The sequence below is a fragment of the Ptychodera flava genome, chromosome 6, assembly GCF_041260155.1.
Source record: "Ptychodera flava strain L36383 chromosome 6, AS_Pfla_20210202, whole genome shotgun sequence".
Classification (NCBI taxonomy): Eukaryota; Metazoa; Hemichordata; class Enteropneusta; family Ptychoderidae; genus Ptychodera; species Ptychodera flava.
The window spans coordinates 8632269-8656952 of record NC_091933.1 but is presented as its reverse complement, the minus strand read 5'-3'; the positions used below and the strand labels follow the sequence as shown (position 1 = coordinate 8656952).

The following is a 24684-nucleotide window of genomic DNA, read 5'->3' as shown; positions in this document are numbered from 1 at the left end:
TCTTGTTTTCTGACCGAAATCATACTAAACCTATATGGGGTTAACTTTTGTTACAAATTGGGTTGATTGTTACAAATAGGGTTGACGTGTCAACCCTATTTGTAACAATCAACCCTATTTGTAACAAAATTTAACCAACTTGAAACAAAACCTAATTTTCTAAACAACTTGGCCGTATTTGATGAAATCTTGATGAAATATACATATTAGTATGTTTTGGGGCAATTTTTATTTTTTCCTTGTCGAAACTTATTTTTCCAAAAATGCTCGTTAGATTAACTTTCGTTGTGCAGGTTGCCTAGTATAAGAGGCCTACTCGTAACATATTATCGAGTTGTGCAGATACATGCCAAAGGTTTTTTCGGGGCAATTTTCCCCAATTTCGGTCGAAAATGTTAAAAATCTTGTTTTCTGACCGAAATCATACTAAACCTATATGGGGTTAACTTTTGTTACAAATTGGGTTGATTGTTACAAATAGGGTTGACGTGTCAACCCTATTTGTAACAATCAACCCTATTTGTAACAAATTTAACCAACTTGAAACAAAACCTAATTTTCTAAAAAACTTGGCCGTATTTGATGAAATCTTGATGAAATATACATATTAGTATGTTTTGGGGCAATTTTTATTTTTTCCTTGTCGAAACTTATTTTTTCCGAAAATGCTCGTTAGATTAACTTTCGTTGTGCAGGTTGCCTAGTATAAGAGGCCTACTCGTAACATATTATCGAGTTGTGCAGATACATGCCAAAGGTTTTTTCGGGGCAATTTTCCCCAATTTCGGTCGAAAATGTTAAAAATCTTGTTTTCTGACCGAAATCATACTAAACCTATATGGGGTTAACTTTTGTTACAAATAGGGTTGATTGTTACAAATAGGGTTGACGTGTCAACCCTATTTGTAACAATCAACCCTCACGTCAACCCTATTTGTAACAATCAACCCTATTTGTAACAATCAACCCTATTTGTAACAATCAACCCTATTTGTAACAAAACTTAACCAATTTGTGACAAAAGCTAATTTTCAAAAAAAACTTGGCCGTATTTGATGAAATCTTGATGAAATATACATATTAGTATGTTCGGGGGCAATTTTCTTTGTTTTTTCCTTGTCGAAACTCATTTTTGGACACCGTGGTGCGAAGCAACAAAGGTGTCCTATGTCGCCACAATGTCTGTGTGTGTGTCCGTCTGTCCGTCCGTCCGTCCGTCCGTCTGTCCGTCTGTCCGTCCGTCCGAAGACAGATTGTTCCACTCATAACTTCAGAACCCTTAGGTCCAATGTCATGCAATTTGGTATTTGGTATTATCATGATGAGACTAAGATCTGATTAGATTTTGGTGGGTGTGGCTTATTAATTAATTGCTCATTTGCATATTTTATGACCTTTTTCGTTCACGCAGATATATCAGAGACGCCTGGAGCGATTTCGTTCAAACTTGGTAAAAGGATAGTACTCTACCTCATACAGATGCACGTTGATTTGTTTCACAATGCGATCAAATTTGGCCGTGTTAGAGGACTTTTTAGTTTTCACCTCCATAGACTCCCATGTATAAGGCAGTCCATAGACTCCCATGTTTAAGGCAGTCCATAGACTCCCATGTATAAGGCAGTCCATAGACTCCCATGTATAAGGAAGTCCATAGACTCCCATGTATAAGGCAGTCCATAGACTCCCATGTATAAGGCAGTCCATAGACTCCCATGTATAAGGCAGTCCATAGACTCCCATGTATAAGGCAGTCCACAGACTCCCATGTATAAGGCCAAGAAAAATAAAAATTTAGTTTCTCATCGTATTCATATTGCAAAAAGGATGCAGTGACACAGTTTTTAGTCCCCACAGATAAAGTCCAGGGGGCTCATAGATTGGGTCATGTCAGTCCGTTAGTCCATCCATGTGAGTCCATCCGTTCATGCAGATATCTCAGACGCTTTGACAAAATGTCACGTGACCTTTGACCTCAAATATACATATTTGTCATAACTCGGTAACCACAAGTGCTAAACCTTTCATATATGGTATGATGGGACACCCTATGATGCCACATATTGTACCTCATTAATTATGCACATATCTAATTTTGAGCGAGCCAATAGAGCTAGAGGTCTGATTTTTGGTATGTAGGGATAACAACAATACAATTTTTTTGAAAAAATGTCACGTGACCTCAATGACCTTTGACCTCAAATATACATATTTGTCCATAACTCAGGAACCACAAGTGCTACACCCTTCATATTTGGTATGATGGGACACCTTATGACGCCACATATTGTACCTCATTAATTATGTGCATATCTAATTTTGAGCAAGCCAATAGAGGTAAATGTATGATTTTAGTATATAGGGACAGACTATAGGATAGAAATTTTTTGACAAAATGTCATGTGACCTCGATAACCTTTTACCTAAAATACACGATTATGTCAATAAATAAGTAACCACAAGTGCTATGTCCTTTATGTTTAGTAGGATGGGAGACCTTATGACAACACATGCTTTACCTCGTTAATTATGCCCATATATAATTTTGGGCAAGCCAATAGAGCTAGAGGTCTGAATTTTGGCATATATGGATTAATTAGCAATACAATGGGTTTTTTTTTCAAAATGTCACGTGACCTTGATGACCTTTGACCTTGAATATGCATATATATGCATAACTCAGTAACCACAAGTTCTTTACGCTTCAATTTTGATAGGATAGTAGACCTTAAGATGTCACATCTTGTACCTCATTTATTATGCACATATGTATTTCTTGGCAGGCCAGTACAGCTAGAGGTCTGATCTTTTTTCCCGATTTAGAACTATAACTTAGACATGCCTCTTGTTTCAAAATGGGAACAATGACATAGACCTATGTGTCCATAGATCTGAACATATACACTCCAGTGATACTTCTTAATGACCTCATTTCCCTGCCCCATCAAGACTAATACTCCTATTACAAGTGGGGACTATGTCATTGTCAATGACTTGTTACTTCTAGAATATACAGAATATTATCTCACATAGTGAGTGTCTGAATATTATTCTGAATTGTATTCCAAAGCACATTCTGAAAGGACTCTTCTGGAATATACAGAATATTATCTCACATAGTGAGTGTCTGAATATTATTCTGAATTGTATTCCTAAGCACATTCTGAAAGTAACTCTTCTGAAAATTTCACATTCTTTGCCACTGCACCATCTCCCTAATACATACTGAAGACCCACGGTGTCCACTCAAGTCTCACTTTGATTTCTTAAACTACTCAGTAGATAAAATTTCTTTGTGCAGGTTGCTAGGGATAAGAGGCCTACTCATGAAATATAATCAAGTCGTGCAGATACATGCCAAAAGTTTGTTTCGGGGCAATTTTCATCAATTTCGGTCAAAAATGTTAAAAATCTTGTTTTCTGACCGAAATCATACAAACCTATATTGGGTTAAATTTTGTTACAAATTGGGTTGATTGTTACAAATAGGGTTGACGTGTCAACCCTATTTGTAACAATCAACCCTATTTGTAACAATCAACCCTATTTGTAACAAAGTTTAACCAATTTGTGACAAAAGCTAATTTTCAAAAAAACTCGGCCGTATTTGATGAAATCTTGATGAAATATACATATTAGTATTTTCGGGGGCAATTTCTTTGTTTTTTTCCATGTCGAAACTCATTTAACTACTCATTAGATAAAATTTTCGGCTCGCAGGTTTTTAGGGATAAAGGCCTCCATCTAACAGGTAATCATGTTTTTCAGATACATGCCAAAATTTGGTGGGCGGCATCAGTCACTAATTTTGGTCAAAAATGCAAAACAAATCTTCTTTACTGACAGAAGTCATACTAACCCTATTTGTATCAAAAGTTAACGCTATTTGTAATTCGTAAAACCAAAAAAAAAATTTTGCTCTTCCAATAACATGGTTTCAAAACAGGGCAGGTAGGTCGGCTGGTTTTTTTCCCCTATATTTTCTTTTAAATATGCACTTTTCAGGGGTCCAGGGCGATCTAATACTTACCACAACATTTCCAGAAAAAGCGTATCATACATATTAAAGGACTAAATACATAAAAGACGTCGACGTCCCAAGCAAAAATCAAATATCAGGTGACGAACACGTGATTTTACGGGGGGTTTTCTGTCTTTTTGTTACTTCCGTGTTTACGTTGCGCTAAAAAGTTTGGGTCGCAGGCAAAAAAATAGGGTAGGTCGGGTTATCGGAACACGACAACTTTTTTCTTTTGCCTATCCTATCCATCTGCAGGCAACCGAGACTTTGGTCGGCCTCTGTAAAGGATGCTTCATAGTAACTTAAATCATCATCAAACTTAAACTTAAAAAACTTTCAATCACGTCGGCCTTGAGTTCGATATTTTCCTCCTTCAGTCGTATTTTCTCAATATTACCTCAATAATAATGCCGTACAGCAATGGCAATGCCGTAAAATCGATAATTTTATCAAGCTTCAGCAGCCGAAAACCACATGGAATTAAGGCAGAAAGGACCCATCATGTAGTTACTCATAATCCAAGCCAGGCATAGATAGGTGACACACTACACATATGGTGTCCAAAGCTAGATAGTGGAGTCGTTTATGTTCCAGATACCTTCGATCTGGTATTTGACCTTATAGTATCGGTCACCCAAATAACCGAGTAGTTTAGAATATCACAAAAAATATAATCAAGTGCATTGTTTTAGAATTCGGGGGACAGATACTTTTGGAAGTGAGTAATCATAATTTTATTGAATGTTATCGTGATCCCTATGAACATAAAAAGTAGAGATGAAACGTGATTCTGAAGAGTATTCAGAACGAAAATCTCCGAATCTAAAAAGTGGTGCGGCCGATGCAGATAATAACATCGTTTATGATAGTCTACCTCTTGAGGTTTATGATACGAAATATGCCATGCACTTGACTCATCCCTTCATCAAAGGTCATAGGGTTACTTATCCATCAGCGCTCGGCAGCAACATCGAGTGGGAAATTATTATTATACTTTATTGTCCTAAAAAAAGGATAATCACCTTACAGCTCAGAGGATAGAAATAACAACCAGACAGACATAAAAAAAACCAAAAAAACAACACAGACTAAGTCAGCAAACACACGAAAAAAAAATACACTTCAGAGATTACCCTTGTGTCTCTGTCTCCCAGTTAATTGTCAGTGAAAATCTCCCTACAGCAGGTTATACAAACTGACGAATATTCAATTTGGATATTAAAATGATGGTAGACTTCATGACACTACTGACACTGGAAACGCATTCAACATTTAAATTTACAGTTGAGAAATACCTAAAAAAACAACATATTCCGACGTTGAAATATTTCAGGGCTCAAAGCAAAACTAAGAAATCATTCTTGATATTAAAACAAATGCAAAACCAACCGGAACGTTCCAATGCCTGCTCAGAGGATCACCCAAAAACAACCTTTAAGGGACCCATCAAAGGCGAAATTTTTAGATACTCGCCTACATGCAATACCCAATCGATTTCAAGAAAAAAGTAGAATTCTTCACAAGCAAATTGATAGACACAATATGCACGGCAACATAAACCAACAGAAACCATACTCAAAAATGTAAATAGAAAAACAAACAATCAAACATTCACAACATAAAATGACTTGATCTTCACAACAACATTTAGGCTCAACACATATCAAAACAAAGGATAAAAAAGAAAGCCCGTCAAAATATTTGAAGGACTTGATAAGTGGGAAGCAATTAAAACCCTTTTGCCGAAACAACCAACAAGAGCCTACAATAAAAACAAGTGTATAAATTAAAGCAGCGGCATTGAGGGTTCAAATGAATCCAAACAAATGCCAAGGCCGTATCTGTGATGAATTATCTGAAAATCAGGTAAAACGTCACCACAAGGAACCTTCATACAAAATGTCAAAGCAATTGGACGAGTAGATTCTAAGAAGAAGATTTTTGACCTGCTTTTTTAGCAAAAATGGCGAAATTGCCAAAAAAGAGTCGTGCATAGATCAGCACAATTCAATACGTCTTGAAGAATTATCTCCAGAAACCTGTATACCAAATTTCAAAACAAACCACCTCGCAATTTTAGAAAACATATTTTTTTCAAAAACGACATATTTCCCCAAAATATAGACCTAAATACGCATATTTCATCAAGATTTCATCAAATACGGCCAAGTTTTTTGAAAATTAGGTTTTGTTACAAAATTATTAAATTTTGTTACAAATAGGGTTGTTTCTTACAAATAGGGTTGATTGTTACAAATAGAGTTGCACGTCAACCCTATTTGTAACAATCAACCCAATTTGTAACAAAAGTTAACCCAATATAGGTTTAGTATGATTTCGGTCAGAAACAAGATTTTTAACATTTTCGACCGAAATTGGGGAAAATTGCCCAGAAAAAACCTTTGGCATGTATCTGCACAACTCGATTAAATGTTACGATGTATATCTTATACTAGGCAACCTGCACAACGAAAGTTAATCTAACGAGCATTTTCGGAAAAATAAGTTTCGACATGAAAAAAATAAAATTGCCCCAAAACATACTAATATGAATATTTCATCAAGATTTCATCAAATACGGCCAAGTTTTGTAGAAAATTAGGTTTTGTTTCAAGTTGGTTAAATTTTGTTACAAATAGGGTTGATTGTTACAATAGGGTTGATTGTTACAAATGGGTTGACACGTCAACCCTATTTGTAACAATCAACCCAATTTGTAACAAAAGTTAACCCAATATAGGTTTAGTATGATTTCGGTCAGAAAACAAGATTTTAACATTTTGACCGAAATTGGGGAAAATTGCCCCAAACAAACCTATCTGCATAACTTGATTATATCTTACGAATAGGCCTCTTATACTAGGCAACCTGCACAACGAAAGTTAATCTAACGAGCATTTTCGGAAAAAATGAGTTTCGACAAGGAAAAAATAAAAATTGCCCCAAAACATACTAATATGTACATTTCATCAAGATTTCATCAAATACGGCCAAGTTTTGTAGAAAATTAGGTTTTGTTTCAAGTTGGTTAAATTTGTTACAAATAGGGTTGATTGTTACAAATAGGGTTGACACGTCAACCCTATTTGTAACAATCAACCAATTTGTAACAAAAGTTAACCCCATATAGGTTTAGTATGATTTCGGTCAGAAAACAAGATTTTTAACATTTTTGACCGCAGTTGGTGAAAATGCCCCGAAACAAACCTATCTGCACAACTCGATTATATCTTACGAGTAGGCCTCTTATACTAGGCAACCTGCACAACGAAAGTTAATCTAACGAGCATTTTCGGAAAAAATGAGTTTCGACAAGGAAAAAATAAAAATTGCCCCAAACATACTAATATGTATATTTCATCAAGATTCATCAAATACGGCCAAGTTTTTTAGAAAATTAGGTTTGTTTCAAGTTGGTTAAATTTTGTTACAAATAGGGTTGATTGTTACAAATAGGGTTGACACGTCAACCCTATTTGTAACAATCAACCCAATTTGTAACAAAAGTTAACCCTATATAGGTTTAGTATGATTTCGGTCAGAAAACAAGATTTTAACATTTTCGACCGAAATTGGGGAAAATTGCCCCGAAACAAACCTATCTGCACAACTCGATTATATCTTACGAGTAGGCCTCTTATACTAGGCAACCTGCACAACGAAAGTTAATCTAACGAGCATTTTCGGAAAAAATGAGTTTCGACAAGGAAAAAATAAAAATTGCCCCAAAACATACTAATATGTATATTTCATCAAGATTTCATCAAATACGGCCAAGTTTTTTAGAAAATTAGGTTTTGTTTCAAGTTGGTTAAATTTTGTTACAAATAGGGTTGATTGTTACAAATAGGGTTGACACGTCAACCCTATTTGTAACAATCAACCCAATTTGTAACAAAAGTTAACCCCATATAGGTTTAGTATGATTTCGGTCAGAAAACAAGATTTTTAACATTTTCGACCGAAATTGGGGAAAATTGCCCCGAAACAAACCTATCTGCACAACTCGATAATATCTTACGAGTAGGCCTCTTATACTAGGCAACCTGCACAACGAAAGTTAATCTAACGAGCATTTTCGGAAAAAATGAGTTTCGACAAGGAAAAAATAAAAATTGCCCCAAAACATACTAATATGTATATTTCATCAAGATTTCATCAAATACGGCCAAGTTTTTAGAAAATTAGGTTTTGTTTCAAGTTGGTTAAATTTTGTTACAAATAGGGTTGATTGTTACAAATAGGGTTGATTGTTACAAATAGGGTTGACACGTCAACCCTATTTGTAACAATCAACCCAATTTGTAACAAAAGTTAACCCAATATAGGTTTAGTATGATTTCTGTCAGAAAACAAGATTTTTAACATTTTTGACCGAAATTGGGGAAAATTGCCCCGAAAAAACCTATCTGCACAACTTGACTATATCTTTCGAATAGGCCTCTTATACTAGGCAACCTGCACAACGAAAGTTAATCTAACGAGCATTTTCGGAAAACATAAGTTTCGACAAGGAAAAAATAAAAATTGCCCCAAAACATACTAATATGTATATTTCATCAAGATTTCATCAAATACGGCCAAGTTTTTTAGAAAATTAGGTTTTGTTTCAAGTTGGTTAAATTTTGTTACAAATAGGGTTGATTGTTACAAATAGGGTTGACACGTCAACCCTATTTGTAACAATCAACCCAATTTGTAACAAAAGTTAACACCATATAGGTTTAGTATGATTTCGGTCAGAAAACAAGATTTTTAACATTTTCGACCGAAATTGGGGAAAATTGCCCCGAAAAAACCTTTGGCATGTATCTGCACAACTCGATAATATGTTACGAGTAGGCCTCTTATACTAGGCAACCTGCACAACGAAAGTTAATCTAACGAGCATTTTCGGAAAAAATAAGTTTCGACAAGGAAAAAAATAAAAATTGCCCCAAAACATACTAATATGTATATTTCATCAAGATTTCATCAAATACGGCCAAGTTTTTTAGAAAATTAGGTTTTGTTTCAAGTTTGTATAAATTTTGTTACAAATAGGGTTGATTGTTACAAATAGGGTGATTTTTACAAATAGGGTTGACACGTCAACCTATTTGTAACAATCAACCCAATTTGTAACAAAAGTTAACCAAATATAGGTTTAGTATGATTTCTGTCAGAAAACAAGATTTTTAACATTTTTGACCGAAATCGGGGAAAATTGCCCCGAAAAACCTATCTGCACAACTTGATTATATCTTACGAATAGGCCTCTTATACTAGGCAACCTGCACAACGAAAGTTAATCTAACGAGCATTTTCGGAAAAATGAGTTTCGACAAGGAAAAAATAAAAATTGCCCCAAAAGATACTAATATGTACATTTCATCAATATTTCATCAAACACGGCCAAGTTTTGTAGGAAATTAGGTTTTGTTTCAAGTTGGTTAACTTTTGTTACAAATAGGGTTGATTGTTACAAATAGGGTTGACACGTCAACCCTATTTGTAACAATCAACCCAATTTGTAACAAAAGTTAACCCCATATAGGTTTAGTATGATTTCGGTCAGAAAACAAGATTTTTAACATTTTGACCGAAATGGTGAAAATTGCCCCGAAACAAACCTTTGGCATGTATCTGCACGACTTGATTATATCTTACGAGTAGGGCTCTTATCCCTAGGAACCTGCACAACGAAATTTAATCTCACGAGCATTTTCGTACAAATGAGTTTCAACAAGGAAAACAAAGAAAATTGTCCCCGAACATACTTATATGTATATTTCATCAAGAATTCATCAAATACGGCCAAGTTTCTTTGAAATTTAGGTTTTGTTACAAATAGGGTTGATTGTTACAAATAGGGTTGACATGTGTCACCCCTATTTGTAACAATCAACCCAATTTGTAACAAAAGCAGTTTCGGAAAAATGAGTTTTGACAAGGAAAAAAGAGAAAATTGCCCTCAAACATACAAATATGCATATTTCATTAATATTTCAACATATTTGGCAAAGTTTTTTTGAAATTAAATTTGTTACAAATAGGGTTGATTGTTACAAATAGGGGTAATACAGGCAGTACACTTATAGGTTACCTGAGCTCTTCAGTCATCGACTTAAATTTCTCTAAAATGGACGGCGGGTCGGTCTTTTTGTTCTCTTCTCATCTTTCAGAATTAGCATGTCCGTCGTGCGATCAGGAAGTTATCGCTGGCCGTTCCGATATAATCCTAAAGCATTCCCGAGTAAAAATCGACAACGATGCAGACAGCTGCTGCAAATCAATGCCCCCTTTTGAGGAGGGACTGTTTCTAAATTCACACTTTGCATCTTGTTACTTTTGAATCGAAAATATTCAGATAAAGTGGCTGATACCACAGTTCTAGAGGTGAATAGCAAAGGCATTTTCGGACCGGTTCCGATGCATTATCGGCTTGTCGCATCCCATAAAGTATTTTTACATCATTCAAGAAAGTTACACTTCTCCAAGAATGGCAAGATTTATCACTGCTCCTTTGGAATTTTTTGAGAAACAAGTGAAGCGGTGCGCGTTATTCATATTTTTCTCCAAGGAGTCGTTATTTTACAACATCGATGTCTTGTCACTCAAGAATATACCATCAGATAGAAACAAACTGTAAAGGGATACAGTCGTCGGAACTGCGCTTGTGCGAGTTTCTTGTTTACAAACAATGTATTTCGTGCACGTTATCAAGGTGCATCTCATCATCATAGCTGCAACATTTAAATTCTACAAAGTAGATTATGACTGACATGTTTTAACTTTCATCAATCACCATCGTACCATGGATGCAGTGTGTACATTGGTCGTATGGGTCCCATACGACCTTTGAACGCAGTTCCGACGACTGTTTCCCTTTAAACTGTTTCCAACAAATGTATTCACTGTGTGAGAACGCCATCACCGATTGAAACAAAAAAGTGAAGTGCAGAAGGTTTTACAGTTCAGTGATGTCATGGCATTTTTTAAATAAAAAGTCAAATTAAGCAAAAGTAGAATCTCCGTTTCTGAGGAACACTTTTACAGCGCATTTTTCTGTTGCCATGTAAACGTCACCTTTGTACACAGACCTCTGCCATGTTCAATTGTAACAAATGTCCTGATGTCAACTCTAAGCTTGATTCAGCTCCCAGGAGAATTATTTATTGTCGTAATCCCTCAAAGCTTAGGTCAAACTATTGTTCACTTTCCACCAACGCTGAAGAAACTAGGTCGACTGTTTTGCAGCATAGCGAAACGTTGTCACACCCTTATAAGTACACAAAACAGTTCGATAGAACCAGTCACCTTCCTTTATATAGAAACGGTTGTTTGATGACCACTACGCGGCTTATTAGTCAGATTCACTTCGCAGAGCACAATGGACCAGCCTTGACCGAACCATATGTCTCAGGTGACCCTTTCACTCGAGTAAAGAATGCCTGACAACAGACAAACGAGAAAGGAAGTCTGAAATTTACATTCATTACCTGTGACCTCGCAAACCTGCAGAATTTCAAGTGATCAATGGCTATGTCTACAGATGTGTTTAACGTGTCGCAAAACAAACATCAGTCTTTCTAAGGATTTGTCTCGGACTACAACAAGAGTTTTGCTTCCTTTCGATTCGACTGCGCAAGGGTGGATTGATTAGTTTTTTTGCAGATGTTTGGGACCACGTGAAAACCCACGGGTCACTGTTCAAGGTTATCGAAGCAAAGCCACCTTTTCATTAAATCATAGAATTGAAAATACATAAAAGGCTTTTTATCACTTAATAATACACTCTCTAACTGCATTCAGTTAACACTCACGCTGCACAAAAACGAGGGAAAATGGAAAAAGTACGGGCGTGTGTGATTCTCGACCAAAGATTAAGTCACTGACAACCTGATGCACAGCAAACACTCGCATCCCCGGGCTAGTTATTCAATTGCTGTTTTTGATCATTCATTAGTTAAAAAACGTCGAACGAATAGCTTGAACATCCGTTTTGGATGCAACGTCACAAATGGTTGTTACCACACTGACTGCATGTGGTGACATAAAGTTTGATGTCAGTGTGGAAGGTGACCAGTGGCCAAAGTGTTTCTCAGCGCTATACAAAGCGTTGTACTTAGAATTTTTCGATTTGTTTAAAGCCTGAAATAGCGGTAGCATTGTTCAGTAGAATTCGCGATTGGTAACAAAAGAGATGATATATCTCCGCAACTAGATTTACTTAAACAAAACCAAAATGTAACAACACAGTAAGTCAGGTTATGAAGTGGCTAGGGGCAAAATATCTACTGATGAATGAATTTTAATAACTTGAATGATAGCTTACTCCACTTGCAAATGTTCTCTGCACTTAGGTAAGTAACAACGTGCGTTAGTCGGCGCGTCTCGCGAGTCAGAACTGTGTTTCCAAATTACGATGCAATGCATACAGACCAGTAGGCCTTACCACGATAGAGATTGACGGTTTGCGAAATCCAAATATACATCACACCATATTCCAACGTTACAGAAGGGTTAAGGTATAGAATGCACTTCGTGGACAGATACTCGGATTTTAAAGCTCTTGGTGTCAGACGATATTTTACCGTCTTAGTTTTTCGAAAATCGAAAATTTTATTTTTTCTCCATAGAGTTAATAGGGATGGCAGCCATTTGAATTCAAATATCGGAAAAATTTGGGTAATTTGTTTCTCTAGTACAAAACTTTGAACGGTGATCCTCTATTTTTATTCTTGATTTTGAGAAAGAATAAGCGAAAGACTCGTTAAGGAAAATTTGAGCAAAAGTTTAAGTCTTTCACTTTCGAGGTGCATATTACCTTAAGTCATATATGCCTCCATTCGCAAAATGTCGCCGTACTAAGATGTCCTGTCTATACGTTAAGGTTGTATTGCACGCACCTTGAAACTCAATCAAGAATAACAATCAGGGGTCACCAGGCACGAAAATGTTTCAGTACTAACAAAAATTACCAAAACTTACAGACCTGTAAAATTCAATATGGCCTCTCTATTTTTTTATGTTAACACCTTGGCGGAAAATTAAATGCTTAATTTTCACGCAAAACAAGTCGGTGAAAACTTGATTTACCCCAAAGGCTGTAAAATAAATCCACACAAACAGTGGACCAGAAAAGTATCGTAAAAATTCGAGCGCCCAGAAACTGTCCCCGGCGTATATTCTACCTCAAGGCTACCGATGAAATAGTTACTTGGCTTCTATTAACATCACAGTTCGTGCTTTTCAGTGAAAACTTCAAACCATTAAACTAAGGAAGGTCTGTATACAGGAAAGTTAGCAAACGGATTACACAGCGTAGACTGAGAATTAGAATATATTAGCAAAGTCTAGGTTATGACTATTATCGACATTGAAGTAGCATTTACTTGTCTATAACCCTGGGCGATGTTGCGTAGATTACCTGAACAAACCACGCTACAACTCATCAATCACCAACTCACCTAATGTGGACATGCCTCGGAAACAAGCCTTCTGATAAGTGGATTTCTGGCAAACACAGAGTAATCGAGCCGCAAAGAAAGCCTTTTTCGCTCCCAGAGAATTACTTAGCGCTTTCGAGTCATCGCAATCCCCGTGTCTTAAAAGGTCATTCGACATAAACTGCAATACAGGAAATGCGAGCGGTAATCTCAGTATTCTAGCGGACCCATCTTTTAAAATCTTACTGTGGAGGAAACTGTGGGCATAATCTATAGGTGAGTCACACACGAAAGATTACATCAGTCTTTGTTACTGTAAATCCAAACATGAAATTCATAGCATGTCCGAAATTCGTTTTATGCGTGAGAAAACTGATGACGCAATCATATTTGTGTATTGTGTCACGGGTAACTCATATGATAGCTATCTATTGTCTAAATACAGAAGAGAACGGAATGGGATAAAAAGTCATGTCGTTGTTAAGATTGAGCTTGTTTCAAAGAAATATTAACTTTCAATATTTCTGTACGATTTCAAGCGTGCTTTACACAACGAAATTGGTTGTTTTCGAATTTTGCAGCGTCCTTTCAGCTTAGCATCTTTACGTAACGTGTTTGCGCGACCATAAAGTGTATGAATTTACTAGCTTGCCTGATTCGCGCGTAATTCTCGGCCGAATGGCCATCTCATCATCTTGACGCCGTTTCATTGGTTTCAAATCAACAATTTCTCGCGTGGGATCATGAACAGGAGCGCTTGTAATTTGTGACATACTAGTAACGGTAGTCATCGGTCAATTCCACCAATGGCAGACGAAAGGGAAGACATTAGACGAGCCATAGAGATTTTATCAGGATGACACGAACCATTTAATCTTCAGTAACTTGTAACACCGAATTGTCATTACTTCACTTATTTCATTAGTTTGGAAAGAAAGCCTATAGAATAGACTTCATCGTCTATAGTTAAACGAGACCCGATTCAGAACATGCCAGGGAAACTCCATCGTCCGCTCGCACGGCTCGTTAGCTCGTTCCACTAATCACGACTGATTTCGGGAAGCATCCAGCTGCCCGGAGAGGGGAGACCTTGGCAAGCGAAGATGTGGAAACTCTGAAAACTTGCCTGCTCTGTTTCTATAGTCGTTCGTCGGACAAGGAGATTTGACAATGAAGGGCATGTCCTCAAAGAACCCCACTGGTTCTCTCTGAGATTTTAATGTACACTTCTCATTAGGGCGAACGAATACAGAGCGTTGAATAAGATTTGGTTCGCCCAGAGCAATTTCACACCATTCAGAAGCACTCTGAATGCACGAGTTTTTCAAACTCTGACTTATGAATAAAAGCAGCTTTTATTTGGGCGGTGAACGTGAATTCACTCGACGATTGCAGGTCACTTCTGTCGTGTTATATGCAACAAGAAGAATTAGGCCTATGTGGAAGTCTTACTGTAAGTAAGCTACCAATGCTCACCAGAAATACGTGCATTCGTTTTGCAAAGAGAAATTGCTTGTAGCATCGTATAAACTATAGTTAACAATAAAACAATTACATTGATCTTGTTACGTGTTCTCATATTAGTACCGTACAATAATTATGATCGATCGAGGTATTAATGTCACTTTGTTACGAGGCTGTTTCAAATAGACATAAACTGACAACTAGAGACAAAGGCACTATAGGAGCAACAAACAGCGTCTCACAGTGCAATCAGTGGAAAGCTCTGACGGTAACCTACAAACCATATATTGATGGACACTGTTGTACGAGTCGAATCACCGAAGCTTGTTATCACACACTATGCTTTTCAGTCGTGTTCCGGATAAGCTTACTTTTCTATATCGCCAATACATTCTTTCATGGCATTCTTTCACAGTGTGTACAATGTCACAATGGTCATTGGGGCAAAATTAGACAGTTATTATTGGGCTTTTAGAAAACTCCGTTTCAATGTGCCTAATTGCAGTTTTGAAAAATCTCCCCTGCTTGACTGGAAGACGTCACACAATCATTCACAATCTCGTTTTTCTCATTAGGTTGATGTATTCAGTATTTCGCTGGTTCTTAGATCTCTAGGACTCCTTTGAAATGCGACTATGTTATATCATATACTCGTATACATACGGGACTGCAGAATATTGGGTGTACAGAAGTCTAGCTATATTCTGCTATTCATTATTCGTTGTTCTTCACACGGACAGGGTGGTTGTTTTGGTACTTTTCATGACGAATTCAATGAACTAAAGTAAATGTTGGTCAAGCACGATGCGATTCAAATAAAACCTAACTATCCCTAGCTACCCTGAGATGCTACGGATTGCTGGATGATGCCGTCAGCTTTCTGGTAATGACGTAGTATAACTAATAAACGTCCGCACTGTGTCGTCGTTTTCTTCATCTGTTCACTTTGTACTTGCGTTCAAAGGCATGCCTTGTTGAGCCCTCTTGTTTCAAAGATTTCAAAGGCCAAACGGCAAACAATTGGCAGAATTGGTGCCCCCAGACGGTTAACTATGTCCCCGGAAATTGTGTCACTGTGTTGAAGATACTTTCGAAGGTAATACAATCTCAACGTGCGACGAAGGTAGAATGTAGTACTTGTCATTGACATGTCTGTTGCTCTGGTTGGCATGAAATTGCTGCTACAACTTTACTTATGCAGTAACTTCGGTATATGAGCAAATCGGGTTTCACATTTTGCCTTCACACAATTTGAAAGTCTATCAATCTTCCGTAAGTTGCCGTGGCGATAGGTGTCTTGTTCAAATACATGCTCTTACTATATCAGTAGCTATACTATTTGAACGAGAAGCACTTGCCAGTTTTTCGTCTCTTCAATTCGTCTTCGACATTGCGAAAGTTCAAGGTGGCATAGTAGTGTTGTTGAACCTATGTTGAGAAATCGAGGGCCTATGGATTACCAGACCAACATAACATAACCGTCAGTTGAAACAAAAGGTTGAGATATCGCTATTTTCAGGGATTCCCTCGCCGAAGTTTGTATTTATACTCGCGAATAGCATCACAAGGTCACGCTAAATGACTACCGTTGAAAAACTCGTTGCATTGATCCATTGTTTGATATGTCTTTCAATCCTATATTTAGGAAATTTAAGGTAGTATGCGACTCGAAACTTATAAATACTTAAACTTTTGCTCAAACTTTCCTCAACGAAACTTTAAACCTTAATAAAGAATTAAAGCCAGGAGTCACCGTACAAATGTTTGTACTGGAGAAACAAATTTCCCAGTATTTGCCGATATTTGAAAAATGGCCGCAACCCATGTGTTAACTTTATGGGGGAAAATTAGATTTTCGGTTTCACAAAAATAAGCGGTGAAACCTTTACTTACTCCACGAAATTCAAAAAGAGCCCCCACAAAGAGTAGAACAGAACGTATTTAGGAAAAAATGAGTCCGTGTATCCGCTTCAAGGCTCGTTCTACCTTTTAATTGTCTTTTCAGTTCATAACTGTCGTTTAATTAGTGCAAAACCATACCCATTATTACTAGGTTTTTTAAGTTGAATGTTTTCTCATGAAAAGTTATTGTGTTTGCTTCAAAAGTCTATTATAATGCAGAGCTTTTTCGTGGAGAAAAACCAATTCAAACGTTTTACACAATCCTCACTCGATTGTTTTTTCTCAGAAAGAAAAATACGAATCGCTCGGGCTATTATCGGTGAACCGTGTAAAAAGGCGAATCATCGGCCCTGAAAGCTAATCCACTAATTCTCCACAGGATGTGAAACAAAATGAACACAACTACTGCATTTAGCGAAAGAATCAATTTCTGAAATTGATGTCAGGGGATTTTTGCTGTGGTATTTATGTACGATCACGTGTTCGGGAATATCTCCCCTAGCCTGGAATTAACGTGCATGAAAGCCTGCCCTCAGTGACTATGCCGACATGGATATTAGGGTTACATCTAATGTCGGCATGTTTTGACGTAAATGCCATACCAGCAACCTTAATCTCTTGTAAATTAAACCCAGGGGCAAGTTAGCCGCTTTATTTTCCATAAGTGAACACACCGAGGCTTATTTATTTACAGCGGTTTATGGTGAGAGGATTAGACAGATATATAACTCATATATCTACGATATGGGCGAAGCGAAATTGGTGATAACTTTGATATGACTGATTGTTCATATGAAGAGATAAATCAACGTCAGCTTACCTTTTATGCGCAGGCGCATTGGCGTTCGGTGAGCTACAAGATATCATTACTCAAATTGTATAGATAGCTTCTCCGTCATCGGATGGATTCAAAGGTTTAGGTTCACCACGAGGTGAGACCTCCACACATCGATCACAACTTTATTTCTAAATTTGATTTCATTTCGATAAAGGGTCACGAAAACAGTTAGTCGCCTCCTGCCGTGCACAAAGATAACAATCTCACGTGCACATACGTTTCTCCAAAAAACACGTCGTTCACTTTATTTCCAATTATCCCTGAAACCAGCATGTCTCTGTACGGTTAATTAAAGTATACCACCCTTTTTCTGTTAGGCGGAAAGCGATATTTTGTGAGAAATCGAAGCAACCTCCGAGGCCTCTTTGATAAAACGTTAGTGCAAATTCAATTAAAACATTTATCAGTATTCACAAAAATCGAATTACACCATTGAATTTTTTAAATGTAAATTTGGAACAGTGACTCAAATGAAACTTTTGATGGTCTTTGTTGGTGTACTATTAATTTCAATTCCGTCGACAGTGTTATTGATGTTATGACAATGTCACCGCAATGAGCTCTTCAGCTGATATGACAATAACTTGTTTGTCACGAGAGGCAACCACTGCGCCTGCGCTCTCACAAACCAACATGCACACACGCAAGTTCTTGGATACGCTGAGCTAAGGTGGGCCTTGAAAATGAAAGACTTAAACTTTTTTTTCAAAAACTTTCCGTAATGAAACTTTCAATCACACTCTTACCAGATCAAGAGTAACAATCGGAGTCACTGTGCAAATTTTACCGATATTTGAAATTCAAAATGGCCGTCATACCTGTGTTTACCATGTAGAGGAAACATTAAATTTTCGATTTTTCACAAAACTGAAATGATAAAAAGTTTATTTATCCCAAGGGCATCAAAATGAGCCCGAACAAGTGGTAGATCAAAAAATCTATCCCAGAGACCTATTCAACATTAACGACAGACAAGTCAAGGCTAAGGTAAAGTGCAATAAATGTCATCATCATATACAATCTGACATTAGACTGGCGCTTTTTCCACGTAATTTCAGTAACTATTCAATGAAGTATCAACTGCATGTTCAAAGTTTCTTTTTCAACACTTGGTCTGCCGCGTTGTGAGTGACGGTTCACCCTACAAATTGGTTTGCATAGTGTTTTCTATTGTTACTGACATGTCCTTGGCACCTACCATTTGTGAGTTTCGGCGGAAACAATTTTGAAATTAACCTTTGAATATAAGCAAAACAATCTTATTTAATGATGCATAACCTTTCACTAGTACAATGAGAGACTGTCACACACCGCTCGGTAAACACAAAACACAGGATAACAATTACTGCCAGCCTTTCAGTAATCGAAATCAATGAACTAAATATCATTTGTACACGAAAACATACATGTTTTTGAATAATTTTGTACAGCTTTTGTTAAGAACAATGTTGCTTCATCGAAGCGGGACAGATGTCAAAGTTCCGCTTTGCAAGATATTCTATATTCTATGAACGATCGCCCTTTAACTTCTGACACAAACGTACACTAATATTAAAGACGCACGGACTAAATCGATCACGCGTGAATTTTGTGCCGATTCTTTGTCGACTCTTCCCGTACAGTTGAAAACTTCACAAGCATTTTATTGACATCCTGTTCCAGACCGATGCTCGGGTAACTGTGACACAACGCAGGTGATGCTTTAAGTCATCCATGCAGGTACTACAGGGGCAAAACAGTGACAGAGTCCGACCGCTTCAACTCTGTGTAAATACAACGCAGACGACAATACAAATCAGCAAGTAGACACGTTCCCACGCGCGCCAAATTTCGTAGTGCAACCAAGTCGGCCAAAACATGGTAAAGGTAAACAGCGGCATTTCAAGTTGCAGCCACATAAAAGCGTACAACACACAACAGCTCGTAACTCACTTTACCGCTGTCGTTAACAAGCACAGTTGGAGCTTTGTATAGAGGTTGTGTACCTCCAGGAATTTGAATAAGTTCGCCTTCTGTCGATTGACAATTCGTATCCGTAAAGTAGGAAACAAAATGGGCATAGGCATAAAACAACTCCAAGACTACTCAAAGAACTTGAGAGCTTCAGAATTACCTACGAGTGATCTCCAACACCAACTTTTAGCACAGTATTTTAAGCTATAAGCCATCACACTACTTAAAGTACCCTAGGAACATAAAATCATGTTGAGTTGGTACTGCTCAGGCCGAGCAGGCATTTAAGCATCGATCGATGAGCAAAGGTTCTACTTTGGAGTAACATGACGTGCGCTGTCGTAAAATCAATCGAGAAAAACTGGTCGCTGTTGCTTAATTGGACCTAGAATTATCGGGAAGCCATGAGTGTCGAAACCCCCCTAGGTTTTTTCTTTTAATAAGGCAAAACTCTATACACTTAGCGGAGCGGTGATTGACAATCAACCAAAGTGCCCAATTTGGATGAGTAATAGTAAATTGCACACGTTGATCAAAGTGTCTGTATTCATTCTTGCAATGATGTCACAAATACCTGAATTCAAATCATTTCTGACACTTTCTTTGAAAATGTGATATCGGATCGTGTACACAAGTCTATAACTATGAAGTCCACTGTTTAAACTACATTTCAGCAGAGGAAGTGAGAGTACCTCAGTTCACATGTTGAAGACTCGATCACAAATTTTATCGGCTATGGGCAATTTTGATTTTCTAGTGCATCTATCCGTGACAACTTTAGGATCAGCAGTGAATATTGGGACAACGTTGCAGTATAGTAATAATAAGTACGGTTGTAAAGCGCCAAATCTCTGAAAACAAAGCTAGAGGTTCAAAACTGACAAAGTACACTGTGTAAGAGGAAATTTTGGAACACTGGGGCTTGAGCTGGGCGAATGAAAAAAATGTTAAACTATTGTTTTTAAAGAGGCGGATCTTAGAGAACGGCGGACGGAAAGAGCAGATTTTGAGTGACGGACTGAATTGAAGACACGTACGTGCAATTGCCATGAAGATGGAGTCAGTTTGCTTTCTGCTTTCTGCATGTCACACAAACAAACAACCCCCAAATGTAATATATGACTAAGGTCTTTCAGGGTTATAAAGGTAAGAATGAAAAGGTAACAAATATGTGATATATCTGTTGCAGGTGAACACAATACACCTGGACGAGGTGAAACTCGAAACGACAGACGGTATCAACACCACTAGGGAATATTCCAAGAAGAAGCAGCCGGAAAACATAGGTAGCATGAAAGGGACGAAGGGAAAAGCTAGCAAATTTCGAGAAAGGGCATACTCAACGAGATCAGATGCCTCCAGCATGTCTGGCTTGAAAGATGTCTGTCGAATATGTCACTGGTACGCGGAAGCACGAGGAACCGACAACCAGGTGGAAGGTGAGTAAAACGCCACCACGCGACCAAGTCGGTGTTTAAACTCTTGTGTATCTTATTAGTATCATAGTGATCAGTTAAACTTGTGAAGTTGACAGAGGATTTCGATTGTTCAGTTGAGTGCTTTTCCGACAATTTTCGTCTGCTTCATTGTCATAATTTCGATACAACTTGTAGTTGGCATTATTGCACTAAAAGCCATTTTCGATCGAAGATATGGGTGAGGGATGTTGAGAGAAAGGACGCATAGTATATTTCCTGCTATCGGTACTACCAAAAAAGTAGTCATTTTCGATCGGCCAAAAGGTTGCACTTTCTACTTGACATATAGCTCTACTATGTTATGTAAGCTCTTATGCGTAACCATTAACAGTAATTTTATTACTTCCAATATATTTTTTTTAAAGTTATTTTACAGTATCAAGCATACAATACGTTCAAACATTACAGGTTTTCATCATCTCTGCAGTGCGCAGCCTCAGTATCCTCTGTAGCTTCTAATGCATATCACTCTGTACTCAATTTTCAGAGTTAATCTTCCCGTGCGCATGCCTGTACGCCGGGGTGCATCAAAGATGCATTTACAAATGGGCGTCGAAAATGAAATCCAATGTCTGCGAAGTTTGTGACCAAAAATTTGACCCGAAATATGTACCGGAAATAAAACAACCAGTAAGTTTTCTCCAAAGAAATTCTTTTCTTGAATACCTTTGTACCATTGTCTGTGATGCGTTCAGTGTGGTAGGAGTTCAATTGTACACTCGTAATCACTCATTTAACTTGCTCTCACGCGTTTATACACATCCTATGTCCATTGAATTCTGCATACATTCTGTGACATCATCGTTTTTCCTCCCGTTCACGAAACATACTGAATTTTCGCCCATATACTAGTAATTCCAACACGATTGGAACTAATTTGGGATAATTGGATGATGAAGTAATATCTTTTTAAGTGGCAAAAGTAAGCTCATCTGTTTTTCTTTTTAAGTTACACACTTGTTTTTATGAGTAATTTGTAACATTGCAACATTCAGTTATATGACATCTAACAATTTCGAGTAATGTGAAAAATATAAAGATCCAATTATCCCAAATTAGTTCCAATCATGTTTTCGTCAAAGAACGAAAATAGTCTTGAGACATGTGAAGCGAAATCATGTTCTATGGTATGTATTTCATCAGGAAAATTAAATAATACATATGATTTAGGAAGTTTACTGCCACCAAGAGGCACAGAAAGGATCGCTTTCGTTTCTTGTGACTCTACTCATGAACGACGTTTCCTTCAGGGTGTAATTGTAGATTGCATCTCTATATAGCTTAAAGTGGTTTCCAAAGAACATTTTTATTCAGCAGCTTATTCGAAAAGTCGAAGAGACGGGCAGGGTAAACACACGTAAAATGTATTAGACAAGACGGGCAAAATATCGTTGTGAAATTGTACCGAAGCTGACGGATAACCAACATTTTGTTCACCAATTTTGTCTCTACAGTACATCAACTGGAACTTCGTGCCATCGTACACCAGACGGAGATCAATCATTGCATCGATAATTCTGACATTTCTTGTTGCGATCACAGTCATAACGAGTTATTTGCTCGTCAAAACTTTAATGAAAGGCGAGAACATCAAAGACTCAATGCACATTGTGTGGCCACTCATTGCCGTCGTGTCAATATGCTGCATGGGACTGATCTGCTTCGTCACGTGGTTCTGCGTCTTCTGCCGGGAGACGGTCAAGGAATACAGTGAGGCCTCAAAGAAACACATGCGGCGAATAGAAGAAGCTTAATTTTGTATGGACAACTTCATCGTTTGAAACACGCAATCTGAGTTGACATTTATTCGCACCCACAGCAGCTGACAAAAATACAACCCTGGAAACATGTTCACTCTGAGTGACGTACGGGGGCAACTCGTAAAACGAATTCTTAAAATAGCGACTCGTCGCCTTTGCCAACTTTCTCGGTAATTTTGACAGAACTTTGTCAGTGCCAACCTCAGTTCTTGATTCCATGAAGTGCGCGGGACACCGTCACAGTACATATACAGACACTCTGATTACCGATGCTGGACATTGGTATCGCATCCTTCACACTAAACACTGGGATATATGATAGTGCCAAGGGCTCATTTTTTAAAATTCAGATATTTGGATTTGTAATCAGTTTATTTTGTATATATTTGTCGAAAAGATAGCAATTGATGGAGGTTCAAATACTCAGATTAACCTACAGTATTTACATAGTAACTTCAGGTGTTATGATAATTAACAAACTGTAGCCAAACTATTGAAAGTGATGTGTAGTATTGTTTGTCATATATGCTAACAACGAAGTTATTCTCAGGTAATATTTTTAGGTTCGGACTGATATTATTCGCTGCATCTTGCCTTGTATACATATCATTTTAATCCAAAGCTTTTAAGGGATCGTAGATAATTAAAACACGCACACGGCAATCGAAACTCACTGCGTTTGTTTTAGAAGTGCGAAAACTCAAGGACGAAATCGTGTTAACCCCCGCCACACACACATACACCCACCCACCCACACACCCCCCCCCACCACACACGATAAATAGTTGAAATAGCTCTTTTGAATATTACACTAATGACAGGATTTTGAACACCATAAATAACTCGAGTAATACAAGATACCCATACCGGAAAGATTGGTGAAATTTTGATCGATACATGGGTCAGTTCCAGTTTTCGTCTAGTCAATGATGACAATGTGGATTCCCGTGACAGTCAGTGTTAACAAAGCACACGATAAAAACATACGATTCTTCAAGTTCAATAATAATAGGTTCAAAAACGATTTTTTTTGCAGTTTTATGCAATCTTTTCTCATGCACTCCACCACGAGGACACATTTCGTCCCATCATTCACAGAACAGTATAAAATAAACCATAAACTATAATAAAGGGAGTGAACAATGAAAGAAAAACAGACTGAAACATTGTTTCCCTCTACGGTTTCTGTTTGTACTGACCTCATACCAATAGTTTGAGCTGATAGCAATCTGTACAATCAAAATACAGCTGTGGGTTTCGTTCGTCGTGTGCGTGTTCTACTCATCGTCCACGGCCCCTAACAAAGTCATTTTCGTGTGTTCCTTCTTGCTAGACACAGTTGAGTCTCGTTTCAATTTATTAAACGTTCTATTCAAGCACGTTAAATATTTTAAACCACTATTGGAGGTACTTAAGGGAATTATCATAGTGACAGATCTCCAAGTATTTGTCGTCAATATTGTTCCAGTGTTTTTTAACCAGTCTGGTGCCTGGCATTTTATGATTATGGATATTTCTGTGTAATGATTCCGAAAGATAGAAAGAATAAAATGGTTATAAACTGTGTAATAATGGTCGCACCATTCCTCAGTTCGTTAAGTACGCTTTTCTATAGTCAACACTGGTTTCCGTAAGGGCTAAGTAATCCTTTATTCTTGCAGTGCAGCAGTTGACAAGTTCGCCTTTCATTGTTTAGACGAACCTATCGCTTCGAACAGCCACAAAAAATGTGTGCTTGGTTGTCTGAGTTGTTGTAAGAGAACCTATACGATTGTCAGAATGCAAAGAAACAAAACGCAATGAATACAAAAACGCTGTTGTTTCGTCATATACAACT

The 24684-nt window shown here is 37.5% G+C and overlaps 1 protein-coding gene across 1 annotated transcript in view; it reads left to right on the top strand.

The window, feature by feature from the left end:
* Positions 1 to 24419, top strand: part of LOC139134756 (E3 ubiquitin-protein ligase MARCHF2-like) — a 38643-nt gene extending 14224 nt beyond the window's left edge. Inside the window, exons 3-5 of the mRNA XM_070701782.1 lie at positions 20799 to 21048; positions 21575 to 21717; positions 22542 to 24419. Coding sequence (XP_070557883.1) covers positions 20901 to 21048; positions 21575 to 21717; positions 22542 to 22841 — 591 coding nt within the window. The 5' untranslated portion in view covers positions 20799 to 20900 and the 3' untranslated portion in view covers positions 22842 to 24419. The remainder of the gene's footprint in view (positions 1 to 20798; positions 21049 to 21574; positions 21718 to 22541) is intronic.
* Positions 24420 to 24684: the final 265 nt, after the last annotated feature.